The following is a 21784-nucleotide window of genomic DNA, read 5'->3' as shown; positions in this document are numbered from 1 at the left end:
TTACCATACTGATGCTACCAGAAGGGTCTGTGGAGAAAAACAAGGTCAGAGTATGTCTAGCCTTAAGTTAAAGCACAAGTAAGTGATATATTTGTGTTAATATAAGTCTTAAATAGTTATATCTTCCGACAGCAATCACTTATATAGAGTGTTTGGTCTGAAACACGGGTCTGTCAGTCACTCTGCTCTGCTCTGAGCCGAGGAGAAAACATTTATCGTATCCTACAGTTTTTATCCAATGAGGAGAGAGAACGGCATGCAGGGCTGTGTGTGCAGCCAAGGGACGCCGTGAATGTGGTGACGTAGGGACGAGGACTGTTATGGTGCGTTCAAGGAAACTCGTATTTTTCTGACCGTGAAGTCGTACCAGTTCGATCTGGTACGAGTTCACCGGTCGGAAGTTACGAGTGGCCGTTATAGTGACTTTCACAGGTAAAACAGGTCGGAAAAACACGAGTGGGTTGCCTGAAACGCTACAAAGTCGTAAGTTGTGACTTGAAGCTGTAATTTACGGTTTCAAAAGCCTGCATGGAACGCAGCATTAGCCAAAACGACCGGACCACTTACTTCTGCTTTAACAACACACAACAACAAAAATATCTCTTTGGTCCACTACTAAATGTCTGAATCGATTGACAGATGTATTTCTCATGATTTCCAGTCTAGCGTGGCCCTATGAGATTAAAGTTTAGAAGTTGTGTTCATGTGAATCGAGTGTATCTGAAGTTGAGTTTAATGTGCCAGGAATGCAGTGGCTGTGGAGGGAAAATGTGCAAACTGAGCTGCCGACTGGTAGTTCAGAGACAGGGACAGGGCCCGGAGGAAGTGCCACCTCACAGCGTTTCAGTGTATTCTGCTGAGTAACATAATGAATCCTCCCCAACTTGACATGGTGTGTGTGTGTGTGTGTGTGTGTGTGTGTGTGTGTGTGTGTGTGTGTGTGCGTGCATGAGGGGAAGTGAGTGGGAGCGAGGGATGAGAAAGAGACAGCTGTTTTCACTTTTGTTTGGATACGAGTTGGCTAACTGTCTGAATGAATAGCTCCGAGCCCCCCTCACACACACACACACACACATACACACACACAGACCCGCAACCCAACAACACATACAAACACAGACAAACATGTGGTCTCTGGTCACTAGGATATTTGGCGTCGTCTGGATCGCAAAGAATGTGTCGGATCTCATTTGTAAAAATCACATGTTTTAATTAAAAGCATTTACTGATCGCACCACGTTGAAAAAGCCGTTTCTTTATACTCAGCAGAATCATACATTTGGTTCTGCGCAGTGCACAAATGTTGTTGTGTAGCGTGAGAACGTGGGATGATTCAGCAGAAACCTGTGTGTGTGTTGATGTTATGCCGCAGCCTTCATGAATCTAACATGATGCAGCTGAGCACAGAGCAGCAGGGTATTGCCTCCTTCTCCTGCGAAGAGAAAAGATGTGTGGGAACGAGCAGAGGAGATGACTCGGGGAGGAGCTGAGAGTGACAGAAGCAGCTAAAAGACTGAAGCTCCGTGTCCGTCAGCAGCTACTTACATGATCGAAGCCTCTGTGAGCACGTCACTTACACTTATCCTCACATAGTTTAGACTTGGACAACGGAGAAACCTCTTTACGACGTGTTTCCGGATGATTTTGAAATGGACACTTCAATAATATGCATGTAGATTTGATGCTTTAGCTTAATTTGTCAACTTTTTCTGATATTTCATAGGCCAAACAATTAGTTGACCAATTGCCTAAGTAATCAGTAGATTAATTGATGATTAAAAGAATCATAAAAGAATGAAAAGAGGCTAAATCTAGCTCGTTTTTGCCTTCTCCTTTACATTACAGCAGAACTGTGTTGTTACACAATCCCATGTTCTCACTTGTTCTGGAGCTTTCAAACATATCACACGGCCGTCAGATGAAGTTTGCTGAGTTGTCATGGAGACTCGAACTCTTCCTTATTCAGAGACACCTCAAGGATTTCTCATTAATGTCCGGATAAAGGTTAAGCTGATAGTGTAATGTTTGTTGTCTCTAATGCACAGTTCTGCAACACAGTGTCTCGTCGCTGCTCATACACAGTTCTCAGGAATGTTTCCCGTCTCTTTAAGCCCCCTCCTCCTCCTCTTCTTCTTCTTCTTCTTCTTCAGCTCTCCCCCTCCCTCCACTTCCCTCTCTCATCCTTTAAATTCAGTCCAGACCTCAGTCTTAAATCTGGATTCTCTGTGCTTAACCAAACATATGGAATGCTACTGTAGTGGAATGCTCCAAGTCTGGCTTGTTTCGTGTGTGTGCGTGCGTGTGTTTGCATGCGTGTGTGTGTGTGTGTGTATTTAACCCTGCACATGTTTTGAAGACGATGAGAGCTTCTCGGATGATGATGATTATGATAATGGTGCATGTGTGTGTGTGTGTGTGTGTTTGTGTGTGTACCAGTGCCTCCCCAAAGAACTGAATAGGCTCTTCTGTTGTCACGGCCAAACACACTGCTTGTCTGCTCATGCATGAGTCTACAGCGGCGAAAGCCTCCGAACGTGTCCCCATATCTGAGCAGTTAGCTCATTTTTTTTTAGCCCCCGTTAGCTTCGCTGTGATTGAGCGACCTCCCCTACAGTGGCTGCATTGTCAGCCTTGGCCACAGGCTCCGCGGCCTTGTCCACTGCCAAACATAATAATGGCGAAAAAGATGGCATGGAGTGTGAGTGAGTGTGTCTTGATCTTATGACGACCAGTGAGTCCACTTTAACTAACCTCGTGCCCCACTTTGTGTATTTCAACCACAGGATGGAGAGTTTGCAGAGACGAGCTTAACGGGCCTCAGACAGAAGGATACATCTAAAATGTGAGTAATGGCTCCCTGTTGTTTGGAAGATGTCTCTCTGACAGTGTGCGACGCCTTCACATTAAACTGAAATAAAATCTACATCCTACATCCGTTAATGATAGACCTTTAATTCAAAACAAATGCATCTGATCTTAGTCAAAATTGAAATTCGGCTTTTTGGGAAATGTGGCCAAGGCCAAGGAAGATCCAAGGACGTCGCTGTGCTCTGTAGTTTGTCTCTTTAGAAACAGTTACAGCACATGAAACTCCCCCCTAAACAACACTGGGTCAGCCAAGTACACCATCTCCCTGTGGCTCCAGCCGCCTCCGGAAACACCTGAGCATGATGATGTGTTCCTAACGCACGGATGTGACTGTCATATTGATGTTAAAGTTTGGCTTGTGGAAGAACAGAAGCCCGTTTTTATTATATTTACGGATGTTTTTGTGTTGTTTTTCTCAGAGCGACATTTATGGTTTTAGCTCTTAAAGACAAGACAGGAGAGACACCTCAGTTGAACTACTGATGAAGAATTCAGAACGACAAATGTTTTCCTCTGGCTCCCTTCACTTCTTCCTCCTCCGCTCCCCCATCTCTCTTCATCTCCTCCTCCTTTGCCCACCTTCTCCTCCCGTCCTCTCCCCCCCTCCTCTCCTCTTCCTCCTCCTCGCCTCTTCCGCCCCTCCTATGCTCTTTGTGAGTCTGTTTCCTGTTGGGCACAAATGCCGGCGCCGCACTTCCTTCCCCGTTGCCTGAAGTCACACAGGAGTGGCATACGTGTATATATACTGCACTGTGCATTTTCTATAGCATGTGGGTGAATGAATGCGCTCCTACATGTAAACATTCACACACTTCCTCTCAAGGACAGCAGCTGGTGTGTGTGTGTGTGTGTGTCACTGTCTCCTCCTTGGCTGTCTGCTCACACAACTGTCTCAGGTCAGTGTGTTGCCAAGGCGTGTGCTGTGCGTCTTCACTCAGCTGCATTTACATGCCTTTATTATTCCAGATGCTGCTTCACATCCTGTTTGAGCCGAATTCATGTTAAACAGACCGGAACTAACAAAGACCATGAAAACCGACAGCGAAACAGGAAAAAGGAGCTTCTCGTGTCAGTGTCCTGCCACTAAAGGCACGTACATCCCACTTACAGCTCGGTCTCTCATCAACAGGAGCTTGATTTTGTTGAAAAGGAGGATGTCATCAACTGTACACAGCGCAGTTAAAAACGAATCATCTGGCTTCACATTTCGAGTGCGTGCCGTGCAATCAGAGTTGCATTAACATTTAGTTTCATGCTGATTTACAGTTGTTTGAAGTTTTCTGTTGCTGGCACGTTTCTTGGCGTCCTTTTCGGCCATGTTGGCTGCAGGCAGCTCCCCCCGTGCGAAACAAACGGCCTCGTTCTCGTTCTCGCCGGCGCTGAAAACAAACAGTGTCACCTGCTTCCTGAGCACCAGAGGTCGTTCCAAGGAAGAAGAAGAAAAAACACACTCGCTGTTTAAAACGTTATAAATGAAACAACTTCATGAGCTGCACAAATATTGACTCTAGAGTCTATCATTCATTATCAGTTAATAGTTACAGAGCGAGTGCATGTGATATTGTATTGTTAATGACATCAGTTTCTGTGTGTATGATTCAGTATCTTTGTATCTCTCTATCTCTCTACCTCCTCCTCTCTTGTCTCTTCCTCCCTCCCTCCCTCCCTCCCTCCCTTCATCCTGCAGCCAGTGCTGCATTCCTGCTGCAGTAATCCACTCTGGCAGCTACCTGCTCTGCATTCTGTGGAGTCACTCCCCTCATCCCACCTCTCTCTGTCTCTCCCTCTGTCTCTCCCTCCCTTGTCTGTTTTTCTCTCCTTTCTTTGCTCGCCTTCTCGCATTATTACGCACATTTCTTTTGTCAAAGCTCCTCTGCTGCTCTCTCCCTCTCCCTCTCTCTCTCTCTCTCTCTCTCCTTCTCTTGCTCTCTCCGCACTTCTCTTTTCTCTCTCTCTCTTCCTCATCACAGAGCCACTGAGGTCTCCATTCAGCCGCAGCGTGCAGCTAATGCCAAGGCTCAGGCTGATGAAGCACTGCCAAGCTCTGCCAACCAAGTTGTGTGTATGTGTGTGTGTGTGTGTGTGTGTTTGTGTGTGGGTATGCGTGTGTAGATGTGGGTATGTGTGTGTATGCATACTCTGTGCTCGGATGGGAAACCGATGAATGAGCAGGATGTCAAGCAGCCAGGCAGAAGGTTGAAGGCCTGGATGTTAAGAGCTATTGATGTGTCTATGAATTGACTGTGTATGTGTGTGTGTGTGTGTGTGTGTGTGTGTGTGTGTGTGTGTATGTGTGTATGGGTGTGTGTGTGTGTGTGTGTGTGTGTGAAGGGAGTTGGTTGGCCTGTTAAAATGCACAACCCTTCATCGCTCAAGAGTTTGATGATCAGCTGTCATCTCTTCCTCCTCCTACATGGTGCATAGAAATGCAGCAGCAGGGCGACAGGGGAGTGAGGATGAAATGCAAGGGAAGGAAACAGAAGGAATGCAGCAGGGGGGGGATGTATGTCGAGGTAGAGGTCACATGGAAGGGGGAATGACGGTGACAGAGTGATGGTAAAGAATAGGGAAACGGAGAGCAGGAGGAAAGAAAAGAATGAATAATATAAGGTGCTGCTGTTGTTTCCTTGACCTCTGCTGAAGGAAATGGAGAAACACATTATTACTGACCTTCCAGTTCAGCTTCACACTCACATAGTTTCTTTAATCATGATAAGTATTTCCCCTCAAATACAAATACATTCAAATTACAATATCATAGTTTACTACATGATTTCTATCCTCTGTTCTTCTGTGCCTGTTAAGTCACAGAGTTTTGCTTGATTTACAGTTGGTTCCTTTACATCTCTTAACGCCGTCCATCTGTGTGAGTTTCCGCCGTAAATCTCACCTCGGCCGTCTGATAAGCCTGTTAATGCATTTATGTGCTCTGTGACACCTGGTGCATAGTTACATTTCTCACACTTTCTCACACACACATATTTGAACAGAGTGTGAGCGTGGTCTAAAGTCAGGTGTTCCTACTAACCTCGCAGAAAATGATAAGAAAGTGCTATTTATAGCTGAATTTAAATGAGTTATAGAAATGGAAAACTTGTATGTTTTTAGTTTGTTTGAAAATGTTGAACATGTACAAAAATACTTGGTCTGTCAGTTTTAAGAACCTTTTTAAAATCCTGGATACAGATACCACCAAATGTTGATAATAATAATACATTTTATTTATAACGTGCTTTTTCGGGTGCTCAAAGATGCTTACATTAAAATAATGACACAATTAAAAGACAGAAACAAATCATAACAACATAGGATAGGACAGAAAAAAGAAAAAAATGTGTTCTTTCGGCTGAACTTGTCACCTGACACTGTGTTTTTTTTTGTTTTTTGTTTTTTTTGGGTCAAACTAAAGAAGCAAACAAACAAGCAAAACACACAACACAACTTCCCTGGGTGCAGGTAATTGATGAACACGGAGCCAAATAATTGATCTGTCACAATGAGTTTTAATTTAGCTTTCTGTTGGCTCATCCCTCTGCCTCGCCTCATTCTTTGTCAGCTTGACTCATGCTTGTTCACACGGACACAGGCTGTGTTGACTTTTAACAAGCGTCATCACGTTGTGATGTTTTCATGTTCTCCTAATGGTGTGAAGCAGTGACACACACACATAGACATAGACACATGAACACACACACATTCCTTCCAGGGCAGTTCATGATCACACACTGTAGTCAATATATCAGTGGGCATTCATTGAGTCAAATAGGGATTACAGCTGACGTCCGCTGACACCTGAGAGTGCCTGAACAGCTGTTAGGCATAGCTTTAAATAGGTAGCTAGTGTTGGTCCCGACAGAGACGCTGCGTTAATGGGAGGTCATGGAGTTTGGATTTAGTCAGACGGAGTTCGTCACACGTTGTCCTGAAGCGTCTGTGTCTGTGTTTTTGTCTTGATGTGTTTTCGTTTGTGTTCCTCGGATTCCAGGTTAATGAAGCAGCAAATTCAAAGCCTCTTCACCGTGATCTGAGTTTGTCTATTACAACGCTATTCTAACATAAAGCGTTATGTTAAAGGGGTGTTCAGGCATTGACATGTAGGTTGATGCTCCTAAACCTGAGGAGGTGAACAAGTTGGACTTTCACATCCATTTCTCAACAGCTCATCCAGACACAGTGATTCATGAAGTCGGTGGCTGCTGTGGAGACTAAATCTGTGACCCCAGACCACTGGTCCTCCAACACCACATACAGTAGCATATAAGGCAGAGAGAAGCTGTATTTGCATTCTGCTGAAAACCTTTGGGACCAACATTTGATTTTCTCCAACATAACCTTAAGTATTCATCATTTTCATTGATTTACTTTCTTTATAGATGCCTATACTGAATGTTTGAGGCCAAAATCAATATGTGAATAAATCAGGATTGATATTAGAACAAGTCTGATGAATCAGCCATAATGTTATATGTTCTCAGGTTTCTTTTGATATACACATATATCAATATTGACTACAAAATTCAGCCTTAATGAGGCTATTAGTAATTCATTTCTCTACATTGACACATCCATGATGTGGGGCATGTAACATTTGTCTAATTATTTTAAAAACTGTCTTTTATTTAGTGATACAGATATGTGAAGAGAGATGGACAGAGTACTCGACCCCAGTACTTGAGTAAGAGTACAAATACTGCTGGTCAAAATTTACTCCGTTACAAGTAAAAGTAGCTCAGCCGACATGTAACTCGAGTAAGAGTGAAAAAGTACTTGCTTTTAAAGGTACTTAAGTATCCCAAAGTACATGCTTTTAAATTTACTTTAAGTAAAAGTAAGAGTAAGAGTAAATCTTTTATTTTTCACATCAATGAATTACTATAATTTTTTCTAAATGAATTTAAGGACCTTTTAACTCTTGTTTCTGAGAATTAATTCTTTGAAACCACCTGCACTGATGTGCTGCTTTTAGGGGTTAGGGTTTTGACAAACACAGCATGTCCAATAGTATTTTAGAAAAAAAAGAAAGTAACGAGTACTTTTCAGCCTTCCTAGAAATTAACTTGAGTAAAAGTAAAAATATTTGTCTTGGAAATGTATTCAAGTAAGAGTAATAAGTACCAAAGAAATCTAATTCTCAAGTAAAGTACAAATCCTCTGGATATGTACAGTACTCAAGTACAGTACTCAAATAAATGTACTCCGTTACTGTCCACCACTGTATGTGAATGACGTGTACATGTGGCCTGGACACTGTTGTTTTACCTGTGTGTCACTGCCTCGACAATCACCTGATCAGTGTTTTAAATAAACACACATTACTTTCCTGGCTCTCTGTTTAGTGTTTGACAGCTTGTTGTTGTAGAGCCCTCTCTCTCTCTCTCTCTCTCTCTCTTTACTGGTCACGCTCTCTAATCGTGGCTCACATTAATGTCATGTCAGCGTGCTTGGACAGTTGCGTCTCGCACTGGAGTCTTCCTGTCTATCACTTCACATCAGGGGCTTCCCATGCTTTCAGTTAGACAGTAAATGACACCCACAGACACATAAACTCACTCACACACTAAAAAAGCCTGCTGATCCTTATAATTGAAGATTCGTAGTGTGAATTTATGGCCCCGACTGATGTTAATTATTGTTGTGCGGTCAAAAGTGTTCAGTCTATATGTGAAACATGTTGCATTGCTTCTGCTTTGATAAGAGTTTATGGCTGCACGTGACTTATATGAACACATGACTTGTACATGTACTGTACATGACTGATGCTGCTGGTGCTTTTATCTTATGTTGCTGTCTGATTATATACCGTGTGTAAAACCCTTAAGTGACTAATTTGTTAGAGACGTTTCTTGTACAAAGCTCTGATCGTTAACATTTTATTGTCTTCCCCCAGATTTTTGAAGTATCCATTTGGTTTTTGTTATCTGTACAGCAACCGCGCTATTTAGCAGTAAAAACCCTCATCTCATTTTCCAGCTCAGACAGATGCAGTTCAGCTCAAGCTCGGTTTGGCTTAGCTGCTCTATGAAACAACACAATCTGCTCTCCTAATCAGGGCCTCCCTCCTGTTTGCCCCCCCAGTGTCTCGTGTGGAGTGTTGTGCATGTTTACAGTGTCAGTGACCTCCGACCCCGAACACAGAGGGCAGCAGGCTGAGGACATGCCGGACTGGAAGTTAGGAAATATTTCATGGAAGCTTGATGGCAAGTCACACGGGACATAAACTCGTGTGTTTACAACAATAACAAGAGCATTGCCAAACTTGTGGTTTAACTGAAGCACATGTTCAAGTGTGTATCCACGTAGCCCCACTCTTATTCAGATTTATTAGTGATGTCTTTAACTGTGGTTTTTACATTGTATAAAGGTATAGCAGTTTCAATTTAAAAAAAAGTATTTGCATTGATTGCTTTTTCTGAAATTGAATACAAATGAATGAAGTGACATAGGAAAAACAAATCCCACAGTTCAGTGTTTTGTCGATAGCAACACTATCACACTTCAAATTAGATTTTAGGAGCTTATAGAGAAGGGAGGGAAAATACCTTCTGAACTGTTGCAGATATGTAATGGTCAACTTTTTAATGTGGAGGAAAGTTATGTTATGTGGATGCGCTGTCTCAGTTACGTCCAACATATGGTATCACTTAGTACCATTATATGACGTTATGATGGTCCAATAAAACTGAACTTTTCAAATACATGTCAAATGTTAAAATCATGAAATTAAATCAAATTTCTCAAAGTGAGACAAACAGACCCAGATAATGCTGCTGGGAGTTGAGATACTCCTCTAGCTGGACTCAAAACATCTTAGGTGCTCTGTTTGCATATCACCACCTATTGTAGCAGAGTCAGACATACTTTGAACATTAAATCAATTCCCCTCCTGTGCTTGTATAAAGGGATAGATAGAAGACAGACCAAATGGCCTAGTTGAGCTGCAACCATAGCTTGAATTAACTGTGCATATAACATACTGATTGACTTTGCCTGGACTTTACCTGACCTGGGTGTATTTGATATGATTTTAAAAATGTATTGGTTTCACTACCAAGGCCAGATGGGACCTTTGAAGGCCTCTGATCTGTAGTATAACTTGAAATGCCAATAACTATAAACACTCGGTAATTGATTCAGCTGGTTTTTGGGGAGTGCTGAGATGGACAGGCAGGTACTGGAAAAATATTATCTGTAACAGGGAAATTTTAGAGAGCATAGAAACCCTCCTTCAGTGTTGGTGAGCATCCATTTGGCTGAAGCATTATTGAGCAAGATATCGAATCCCCCCGCCGACTGCACCGAGCGATACTTTGTCTTCTCATTGACCTGACTCTAGATTTGAGTTGCTCCAGATCTCCTTGGCTGCAGCTCTGCCTGAGGACCAACTATCAACTTACTGGCCAGTATTTTTCAGCTGCCGGTGTTTTTAAATAGAGCATCTGATGTCTTTCCCCTGCTCTGCCTCTTGATCGCAGCAACAGCGACTGCTGCATGTGTAATCCTGTGTGTGTAGTGCTGTTCTCCCGATAAAGAACATGCTCTAATTTAACTCCTCCGCCGCTAAGATGAGGAGCAATGCTGAAAAGCTTCAAGGGGCTTTGAGTTTGGATTCAAAGACACATCTTCAATCAGGTCGTAAACGGACGAGCCAGAAATGTTGTACATGTGTAGAGCCATCATGCTCCCGCTCGAGAGCTGACGGGTCAAACACTGTAACTCTTCTGGCTCTCTCTCTCTCTCTCTCATCCTGCCATGCCTGTCTCACCCTTCCTTCCTCCTGTCTCTGGCATTTCTCATCCCCCTCCCCCATATTTCACTCTCTCCTCTTATCATGCCCTCTTGGTGAGTGCAGTTTTCTTTTTTTTTTTAAGCCCCGGCAACAAGACTCTTGATGTAGAAAGACAGGGAGGGGAGGAGAGACCTAGAAAAGGCTGTAGGTTACTGGGCTGGAGACTGGAGAGAGGGTTTATAACTTTCAGGCCAAGTTTTCAAAAATAAAACTCATCATATTCATCTGAGTTTGTCATGAGGAGAATCTTCACCTATGAAGCATAACCTTTGACTTCATGGGCTTGTACACACATTGATCAGCTCGTTGGCTAATTGTTTCAGCTCTTACTTTAATCTGTTGAATATACGCAGTTTTCCTAATGGGAAGAATTTAGAATGAAAATATATGTATTAAGATGGGTAGATATTGTAGGTATTGTATTCAATTCACAAACAAATTGCCTTTTTCCTGTTCTTTCTTGTCTTTCACTTTTTTTTTTACTTCCAGTAAGCATCCAAAACCATAAAAAAAAACTACTTGTTCCTCTTAAAATGCAAAATTAAATTAAATTAAAATGTTAAAATGTCAGCCAGGGCCTAGAGGAATGATTTATTTTGCATTCAGTCTCCTTTTAATAGGGCAAATAACTGGTGGAAGAGAATAAAAAATGAAGAAAAAGGAAATAATCTCACTAAAAATGCTATTAAAAATAACATTGAACATTAAGGGATGTTGCCCTGACAAGGAGACAGCATCTGCTTTGTCGTTTATGGTGGTGTTGTGGTTAACTTCCATGTCCTCTCCCATAAACAAATCTATTTTTTGACCAGATACGACATTATGTTTACCCACTATTTCACCACATTTCGATACTTAGAGTGTAAGTGGTCATTTCACCCAGGATCTTAAGGAAAAATCCGCGGAGGGTAGTTTCTCCCGTCACATTTCAGCTCGGCTTTACGAACTAACTACATGACCTTAGTTCCTTGTCCATATTTCTGCTGAAACGCAACACTGCCTCTCCTTTCTTTACCATTTTTCCAGAAGCAGTGCAAAACTGAAGGGGTGAAAGAAACAGAGAAAAAAGTAACATGACAGCACAGGAAACGACAAACCGAACATTATGGGATGCAGATTTTCTTTTTCTTGGAAAAACGGAAAAATTCAGGCCAAGCATCAGGTCTCCACCATCTTGTGGCTTCCACTGCTGCGCCAGCATCCATCCACTGCAGTCATCCCTCTCTCCCTCTCTCCCTCACTCACATACACACAGTATTCGTCACACATTCATATTTTCAAGCGAGCAATAACCCTCCTACATGAAGATGTGGTTGAGGCATTTTGATTGGACTCGGGCCCTTTATTAACTACAGTTTATGAGGCAGAAGAGCTTCAAACCCAGAAGTTTCAACCTAACGTCAAGTGCAAAAGAGAAGGGGATTTTTTTTTCCTCTTTCTCTCTTGCCTTCCTTCTCTCTTTCATGGAGAGAACAGAATGTACTGAAGGCAACAGGCAGGCAGGAAGAGAGTGGCTAAAGCCCTAATGATATGGTATATGATTGTAACCTTGCCGTGTGTGTGTGTGTGTGTGTATGTGTGTGTTGAAGAGGTCCATCCACTCTGCTGCTTGCACTCTCTCAAAGTTTTACTAACAAGTAAGTCCCTCGATCTTTCGACATCTGTTTGGTCCTCGTTTTGTCTTTCTTTAGACAACTCTGTCACATTCTTAATAACTCACGCTCATGGGAGGCTGTGAGCAGTTTTACACACGCCAACCTGAGCCACCTACAGGAAAGGAAAGGAATCGCAGAAGGTGACGTTGCATTTATGTCGCCCCCTACAGGCAAAGAGAGCAGCATTTTGCGTAGAAGTGTAGAAGCAACACGTTTCCTTCTGAAGAAAGTGAATGAAGGATGCTGAAGTCAGTCCTGCCTTTTTATGTGATACAAATAAAACCTTTAGACTAAACAAACTAAGGATTTAGATATTAACTACCGGTAGATGTTAATAAATGTGCTGATAATGTGAGCAGTGGCCAAAATTCAGATTAATGTGCTGTACTGGGGGTCTTTGGCAAAGCAGTGGTCTGGCTTTATCTAACGTGTTTGTACCCCCACACTAACTTTCTATCCACAGAGCTACATAGACTTATTCAGAATAAGTACCGTATCTCAAATTAGCTATGCGCTCCGGCAGCCTACCCCTTTTCCTGCCGGTCAACAGTCTCTGTGCCCTGCGTCGTCTCGTAACAACGGCAGCAGCAGAGTGCAAAATGGAGTGCAGGGTCAAGTAGGGAACTTCCTGTCCAGGTTTCAGGAAGTGGAAGGTGCCAGAGTAACACAGTGTTGGACTGAGCAGCCAGTTGGGGCTTGATTTAAGCTGTTTTCAGAGTGTTTTCTGATGCAGACAATACCCTGTGGTCCTGTGGTCACAGAATGTACACAGGTTCCGCTGCATAATCGGGACAATGCAACTACTGCAAAAAAAAAAAAAAAGACAGTCAGGGGGATGTGTTTAGAAACCAAAGTCCTGATGCTCAGAGATAAAGCTAAATCTTTGACACATTTTCATGTATTCTTAAGAGTCCCAGCTATCGGACCCAGACAATGCCCTGGTTCAGCAGAGACGGGGCCTAAGAGAGCCTGTTAGTGGCCTGGTTAAGAGCATTCAAGGCAGAGCGAGGGACTGGCAGTGCCCTGGTTAGTCCGTCATTAGGAATGCGTCTGCATAAAAGGGGTCAGTTTCTTTGCCTCACAGCCCCTTACCCCCCTCCAGGTTTTCCATAATTGTCAAACAAAGCACAGAACGGGGGAATGAAACTCTGTGCTCAACATGAGCCAAGCACTGAATACCTCAGCAACCCACCTCCCACCTTAGTTCCTTCTTTCCCTTCTCTATGTTTCCAAACCTGCTCTTGGCCAAACTACTCCTCATCTTTTGCTTATAATACTGCAACCTTGATGATGACTATAAATTTCGCAATATCCCCCTGATTAATAGGTATCCAGGACTGGAAAATCAAAGTAATATAGAAATATTAGAGTTTATGTGCACTTATCTGTATGGATCGTGGTTCTAAGGGAATGAATATGTGATTTAAGATTTAATACTTTGAATAGATTTCTTCTCCATCATTTCTTCAGCTCACCTCCCTTTTCCTCCACTGGTTTCGTCTCTTCTCTTTTCCACCTCACTCTCCTCCATCCTTGGAACTCCCTCCTGTCTTGTCGTGAATGTAGCTAATGAGGCTCCAGCCCTGCGATAAGTGAATCAGGTATGTTGATTGGTTTGGCAGAGGCGGGCCCTTGCCAGAGTCGCTTTGCACGCACCGCCGCCCCTTAAAAGCGCCCACTTGGCCACGCCGGTGTGCGTGTCTGAGAGAGAGCGATGGAGGGGAGAGATGGAGGGAGGGGAGGTAGAGAAAGCTGGCAGAGAAATAAAGGGAGAATGAGAGGAGAGGTAGGCAGCCTGCCAAGCCAGGAGTAGCTGGACCTAGCAAAAACGTCATTATTAACCAGGACGGGACTCTAACGGAGTCGCCGAACTTGAAAAATCATCCAAAAGCATCTACAATCCAATCAGAAATCTGTTGAGGCCAATGTTATATCGACTGAACTTGAAGGATGTTTCATTATTAAGTGGAACAGGACATAGGACGACCGGATCGTAAAAATATCAATCCTCTCTGGTGTCCAAGGATCACTTTTTCTCCTCAGGCCCGTTGTCATTCTCATAAGTTTTTCAGTGGTTTTATTTTCCCCGAGCTGCATAGTGTAGTCTGAAGAGCTGTCATAAAGAATTGAACTATTTTTGTTGCCAACGAGTGCTTTCTGTTTTTAATGGATGCATGGGAATTTTTTTTTCATAGTATTTTTACTCCACTGGAAAGGGATCAGTCAAGACAGGTTTGGACCACAGTGACCACCTCAAGACAACAAAGAAAAATTGGTCTACAACTCACTTAACAAGCCACAGCTGGGCAAAGCTAATGCAACACAAAATGACTTTATTGACTAAGGTGTTTTGGCATTTAAGCGGACAGCTAGGCTAGCAGTTTTCTCTCCGATGTTTTTCCTCATTTGTCTTCTCCCCTGCTCCCTCTTCACTCCACGTCCATTTTTTTTCCTTCAAGTCTCGCACTGCACTGAGAAGATTACCAAACCACCAGACCTCATGAAAGTAAAGAATAATTAAAATGCTGCAGCTGAATGCTTTGAATTCAGATTGTACTTCTTCATAAAGTAATCGTTGCCATATTGACTTTCAAAGCTCATTGCCTTGGTTTATGTTCAGCGAGACTTACAATGAATTGTGGGGAGAGTGGTTTGGGTTTTTTACACCAAATGAAATGATAGAAAATATACGAAGCCTTGCTGGAGCAAACCATAATGGCAAGTTATACCTTGTTGTGTACCATGTACGCACACAATTCAAATACATAAAAGGACTTAGTGAATTTACTGCTCTAGCTGATGTTTTCACGGTGTTAAAAGTGATTTAATGCGAAGGAAAACTTTACGCGTAGTGGTTTGTAGCTTTAAGAGGCAGCCTTTGAACATGGTACTGTATATGAAGAGGAAGAGGAGACATGTAGTGGTGGCTGGCTGTCAAGGGATCGATAAGTGATGATGTGTGCAGATGCTATGTTCTAGCCCCGGGTCAATTTCTTTCTGCGGTCAGTGGGGGAAGCTCGGCTGAACGACGAGGGGGAGGGGGAGTAATAGGATTTAGAAGGAGCAGGAAAGCCTGCTACCTGAATCATGTATAAATCCAAAAGCATCCGCTGTTAGATTTATGGGGGTCGTGCTGACAGGTAGACTGCTGTGTGCTAATAGTCCATGTTCTCATCACATTGAGCCACGCTGGGCCCACAGATGGAAACTAGCAAATTGTAATGGCTGTAGAAACATAGATATGAGCCAGCCTGTGACGTAAATGCACCGAGTACCAAGGTTAAGGACACAGAGCTTTAATATCCATATTTGTAGCAATTCTTTTCTTTGTGTTTATGCCATGCAGTCTTTATTGCAAAGTGAAACCATCCCAGGTGACTGTGAATGGTGTTATGTTCTGACGGGCCTGGGATGTGGTTACCACGGTGATGGCCATGTATGTGTGCCGACGGGGTATGTGAAGGAGGCCGGTGTTATTGAGATATGCTGCTGTCAGCAGAAGCAGGCAGGCAAGCAGAAATCGATGCTAGATACAACAGCAGGGAGAAAACAAAGTGTGTGTGTGTGTCCGTGTATGTCTGTTGTGAGTATGCCTGCACAGGCATGTTGAAACCCCCATATTCACACACGTGACTTCTTTGTAGGACAGACAAGGTGACATACATAGTCATCCAAAGGTAAAAAGTGCACTGTGCAGTTCATTGTAATTGAAAAAAACAAAACAATTCCCTGTCGTTTTGTAATTGCTATGGAATGAAATCTAGCCATAGCAAGATTTATTTGTGCATATGCCAAATTGTGTGTGTTTTTATAGTCGATGCGTTGGTGTTTGGCTTCATTTTGTCCTGTCCTATGGTTTGTATCATAGCAATTAGATGGAACTGTACAATCATACAGTTCACCCGTCTGCTCCAGTGTGCTGTCAGCTGATCTCCTCTCTGTCCTTTTCTTCTCTTTTGAGAATGCAAATGACTATCATTGACAAATTAGCAACGACTAACTGTTGTTTCCTCCGTTCCTCCTACAGATGACAGATTCGCCTGCTGAACGCCGCTCTGAAGGATCCTCAAAGCTTTAAAGCGACAGTCCCTAAAAGAAAGCAAGACCAAGGCCACCAAGAGAAAGGAGTATTTCCTGGAGAGCCTAAAGGACTAATACACAAATGTGGACCCCCCAAAACGTTGTCATCAAATAATCTGAGCAGTAAATCAAACATAAGCAACAAAACGTAATAGTTTGTAGTCATGTCTGATCATAAAGACATGACGCATCGCCACTTGCGGCACAAGCTGCAGAGCCTCGGCCGGAGACTGGATGAACTTGAAGAAGCCACCAACAAACTGCAGAAGTCTGAGGACGAGCTGCTTGATATACAGGTCAGTACTGGTTCATTTGTGACTTTTGTGTATGTGTGTGTGTGTGTGTGTTTCACAAGCACAGCAGATTCATGAATGCCTGAAATCTTTCTCCCCTACAGGACAAGATCATCCAGGCAGAGGGCAGCAACTCTTCCCTGCTTTGTGATGTGGAGGCCCTGAGGAAACGTCTTCTGAAGATCCAGGGAAAAGATGAGGAGGTACGCAAAGCTGAGGATCTCTGCCGCACAGTCAGAGAGAAACTGGAAGAGGAGGAAAACCTGACAAAGGAGCTAAAGGCCGAGATCGAACGTCTACAACGTAGAATGGCCGAACTGGAGAAACTGGAAGAAGCTTTTGGAAAAAGCAAATCTGACTGCAGCCAGCTCTGCCTCAGCCTCAATGAGGAGAAGAACTTGACTAAGAAGCTTTCGTCTGAGTTGGAGAGTCTGAAAGCCCGTTTGAAGGAGGTGGAAGGGTCTGAGACAAAGCTGGACAGAGCAGAGCAGGCTTTGGCGATGGAGCTGGAGAAGCTCAAGGGAATCACCCAGACCTTCGTGAGTGAGCGCAAAAGGCTACTAGAGAAACAGAGGGAGGACGAGAAGATCATTCTCAAGCTGACAGAAAAACTGGAGCTCCAGAAGAATCGCCTCGGCATGTCAGCAGACCCAGGCCGGGCCGATCTCATGCGGTCACGAATTGAAGACGAGCTTTCATCCACAGGGATCCTACACAAGAAGAACCTTGACTACTTCAAGTCGCCCGATGACGACATCTGCCTTGTAAACAAATCTGAAAATGAGAAGAACAGCGGCCTGGAAGGCTCACAGGAGGAGGATAACAAAGTAAAGGAGCTGACACAGGAAATAGAGAAGCTGAAGAATCGCCTTAAACAGCTCGAGATAGTTGAGGGCGATTTGAAGAACTCCGAGTCCAAAAATGATGAACTTCTCGAGAAGTTCCAGATGGAGCGAAACCGGGCTCGCCAACTGAGTGAGCAGGTGGAGCAGCTCAGGACCCAGCTGTGTGGAAAAGCGCCCAGTAACAATGGAAGCAGTAACAGCCCCACCAATGTCCTGGAGAACGGCAAAGCGGAGAATGAAGAAGTTCTTGTGAAGAGTGGTTTCAGACAAGAGAAGCCTAAATACTGGAGCGCAGCCACTGTCTCTGAACCGGGCTCCCCCAAACACAGGAACAGGGAGCTCTCTCCTCAGCATAAAAGAGAGAATATGCTGAGGAACAGAGAGCTCGGCAAAGAGGAGAGGTCTCCTAAGTCTGTGAGGAGAGCCCTCAGTCCTGCTCACTCTGCTCACTCTGCTCACAAGAGCAGGAGGACACCCAAAACCCCAACTACTGCAATTTCATCCGATAATGGAATAAGAGACACAGGACGAGGACGTGAGGAGAAGTCGAGAGGAGCCACGTACGGCTCATCTTCTAGTGACGTCAAAAAGGTGTCTGTTCTTAGTCGCTACCCTCCGGCCGCCAACGACCAGAAGCCGCTGAAGACGACTCACAAACAGACGGACGGGGAGATGAAAAAGAGTAAAGTAGAAAAGTTTTCCAGGTTGTACGTAGGTAGTGACAGCGAATCAAACAACTCTGACGTGATGCCCGACAGCTCTGGGAACATCAACAGCATCTCTGCGCTAGAGAAGGACACGGCGTCCGCCTCGGATCAAGAATCAATAGACCAAGTTCAGGACTCAGGAGTCTCTGTCTCTTCCACCCTGTCTAAAGCCAATGGGTCGTACACAGCGTACAGATCACACGTCACTCCTCTGCAGCCCAACGACCAGGGGTCAGAAGGTCACTCCTCCGCCTCCGATGCTGAGTCTACTGGTTCAAGGCCGTCTGAGCCGGAGCCTGTGGTTGAGAAGACGACTACAACCATAAGCAGTAGGACCCCAAGCTCCAGATATCCAAGATACTCCCATGGCCATGACTCGCATTCAGAGGGCTCTTCCTCCAGGAGCTCCTTTGATGAAGAGCTCCACAACAGGGCACAGTTCGGGGACGGCGGCCACCACGGGGCCATGCTCACCTCACAAGCAATTGAGATCCAGCGAATGTGCAGCCCACGCGAGGCGCTGAGGTCGAAGGCCGTCATCAAGCCCGCTATAGTTGAGATAGACAGGAAGGAAATGATGATTTCAGAACCTTTGCCAACCAACGGCAAACCCAAAATCTCCACCAAGCCGGTCGTGACCACCACCAGTAAAATGACCAGTAGTATAACCATCTACCCCAACGACCCGAGCTCCTCCAGAACCAGCAGCCGCAGCAGCAGCGTGTGCAGTGAACCGCTGCCAGTCAAAGAGCGACACACCTCGACCAGTAACATCGTCATAGGTGAGTTTGAAAAAAATCCCACACCACAATCAAAACCACAAACCAGTTTTGCTTAAATGAGTTAAGGCACTTAATACACACACAATTTGTATGAAGGTGTTGTGAGGGCTCAAAGCTGAGACGTTTTTTTTTTAACATTTTCATTAATCAGTTGATGTCCCACATGATGATTCATATAAATTTATATTTTCTACCAGTGCTATCAGATGACATAACTTCCTAATAGATAAAACATAAGCGACACAAGAGTCTCCAGCCACGCCAGCTGTTCTGCCAAGCTGCACTTAAACCATAGACTGTATAAAAAAGACTTAAACTAAAAGAAAATGCTCACAATGACAATGCTAATTTCATTGAAACTTCAGGAGCATTAGACTCAAAGTAAAGCTGAGGTTGATGGGATTGTCATTAGTTTGGTAGATTTTTTTGGACATTAAAGGTAAAAGACTGGCTAAAAATGTATATTACTAATGATATTTTGTTATTGCTGCATGTATAAAGTAGTTTAAAAAAATATTTGATCCTATTTTCTCATTGCCAGGTCCCAGCAATGAGCACCACGGCAGTATTTCCGTCCCGTATGAAATCTCCATCCCCAAGAGTGAGATCACCTTGCGACCTTGCCAGGACCAGGACTGTGGGGCGGATGACCACAGCGACTCCGCATCAAAGTCCAAACTCCACAACACCTCCAGGGTGGAGACCACCACCAGCCATCTGTGCTGTCAGCGCAGCAACTTCAGCCTCCAGTCTCCAGACACAACGTCCACAGACTTCAACGACACCGAGTCGGGCTTCGAGAGCAGCAGCAGCAGCACCACCACGGTGACCAGCTGGAGGAGCCAAAGACAGAACCAGCACTCCCATGAAGACAGTTTAGCAGACATGAAGAACGTGACCGTGAGAAGCACCTGGAGGAACAAAGGTGCTGCGTCGGTGGATGAGACAACCCGAGGAAAAGGAGCCACTACTAAGACGATAACGGACGGAGGGTCTGAAGACGAGGGAGAAGCCACAACAACATGGAGGGCTTACCGGGCAACCACTTTCGACATGGAAGACACAAACAGCGGCACAGGGGCTGGTGGGAATGCTGCAGCACAGAAGGGAGCCAAGCCATCCCCCGCTGAGGTGAGAGAATGACTGGAGTCCTCACACAAAAGTGAAAATAAAGTGGAATGAAGGAGTGTACGACTTCATGGCTGCATGATGTCACCCTTTTTGTGTCGCTCGCTCCCCTAGGTGTACATGCGTCGGATCAACAGCGGGGTTGCTAGCCCTAGAGAAGTGGAGGAACCAGTGGGGCGCCGAGGCAAGCGCTCTCAGTCCCCCAGTGTGGAAATGGGCGGCCTGGGAAGGACCTTACCCCACGCACCTGTGACCTCCCAGTCCTGGAGCCGATCATACACACAACAACCACCGGTAAGACAACCAGCTTTAGATTTTGTTCCTGTCTGACTTAGATGAACTAAGAATGAATTCACACAAAACAATTTGCAAGGTTTAGCAGAATTTGCCCTTTAATTTTACTCTTTACTTTCATTTTTTTATTTTTTATTTTACTTTGTGCCTTGACAATAAAGGCGAAACTAGATCCTACCAACAAGAAACTAATTCAAAAGATTGTACACACATACACAGTTTTATTTACTGACATGTTTGCCCTACTCCTTCATTCATTCTCAGTTTCTCACAAACATCCCCACTAGCTGTTGCTGCATATGTGGCTTCTAAAAAAAGTCTCTGTCAGATAAAAAAAAATCTGTAACCCTCTGCACATAGTTTTGTCTTGAAGATAAAAGTCCAGAAAGTACAGCCGCAGGGCTTAGCTCCTGGTGTGTCCACTTTGCATGAGAGCTCAGCTTGTATTTTTCCCTGACGCCAGGCTCTGCGACTTCAAGCTTAGCACAGCACTTCTGTAGGCCCCACTCCTGCTGCCCCAGCAAGGACAAAGAAAAAAGGGTGGGACAAAAAAAAAAAAGCAGAGGGAGGATGGAAATGAAAAAGACCTCAACAGGGGGAAAAAAAGGTTAGGAAAACCTCAAGGAGAAGAAAATAGCTTTCTTATATTTAAATGCGCGACCACATTTCAGTCAGTGCCCCTGCCAGGCTGCGTTTCTATGTGTTTTCTATTCTATACAAACTTTACTTAAGATCAAATTATAGTATAGGTGCATCTTAATAAGAAATGCTGAGATATTTAGGTTTTATTTTCACAGCCAGTATGGAGGAACTCGACATGCAACTTGTTTCTATAAAAAAACCAGACTGAGTCTGATGATCGTGTGTATGTGAGCACATGAATTCACACGTGAGATTGTGTGCATATCTATGACCTAACCTAATGGTGTGTGAAAGTTTACACAAGTCATCAGAAAGATGAGGTGAAAACTACTAATGGGCCACAGTATTGACTTACTTGTCTATTACTGTATATAATATATTGTCAAATGACTGTAATGCTGCTTTCAGAGCAGGCCCCATGGCTACAATAACATGTCAGTCTGTCACTTTGACAAACTAGCCTGGACTTAGAGGCCTTTGAGTAAGATCCCCATGTTTTCCCCTATAAATAAACTGGACGTTGCCAAGGAGACAGCCCTTCATATGTCACCGTCTCATTCACGATTTGGGGCAATACGGATATCTGAAGTTTGTTTTGTTTATTTTTTATTTGTTTTTTTTCCTCACATATACAGAGATTTGCTGCAGAGGATAATCCTAGAGATATATATTCCCAAAATTCACTTACTGTGTTATTTTAGTTT

At 44.0% G+C, this 21784-nt stretch overlaps 1 protein-coding gene across 1 annotated transcript in view; it reads left to right on the top strand.

Annotated features, from left to right (window-relative positions):
- The window catches only part of luzp1 (leucine zipper protein 1), a 59224-nt gene that overhangs the window by 25241 nt on the left and 12199 nt on the right, over positions 1 to 21784 (top strand). Inside the window, exons 2-6 of the mRNA XM_085766868.1 lie at positions 2784 to 2842; positions 16337 to 16685; positions 16787 to 19016; positions 19558 to 20147; positions 20259 to 20438. Coding sequence (XP_085622994.1) covers positions 16554 to 16685; positions 16787 to 19016; positions 19558 to 20147; positions 20259 to 20438 — 3132 coding nt within the window. The 5' untranslated portion in view covers positions 2784 to 2842; positions 16337 to 16553. The remainder of the gene's footprint in view (positions 1 to 2783; positions 2843 to 16336; positions 16686 to 16786; positions 19017 to 19557; positions 20148 to 20258; positions 20439 to 21784) is intronic.

The sequence above is a fragment of the Trachurus japonicus genome, chromosome 22, assembly GCF_045865225.1.
Source record: "Trachurus japonicus isolate A0001 chromosome 22, Traja_1.0".
Taxonomy (NCBI): domain Eukaryota; kingdom Metazoa; phylum Chordata; class Actinopteri; order Carangiformes; family Carangidae; genus Trachurus; species Trachurus japonicus.
The sequence above is the reverse complement of the archived record's forward strand: the minus strand, read 5'-3'. Positions and strand labels throughout refer to the sequence as shown.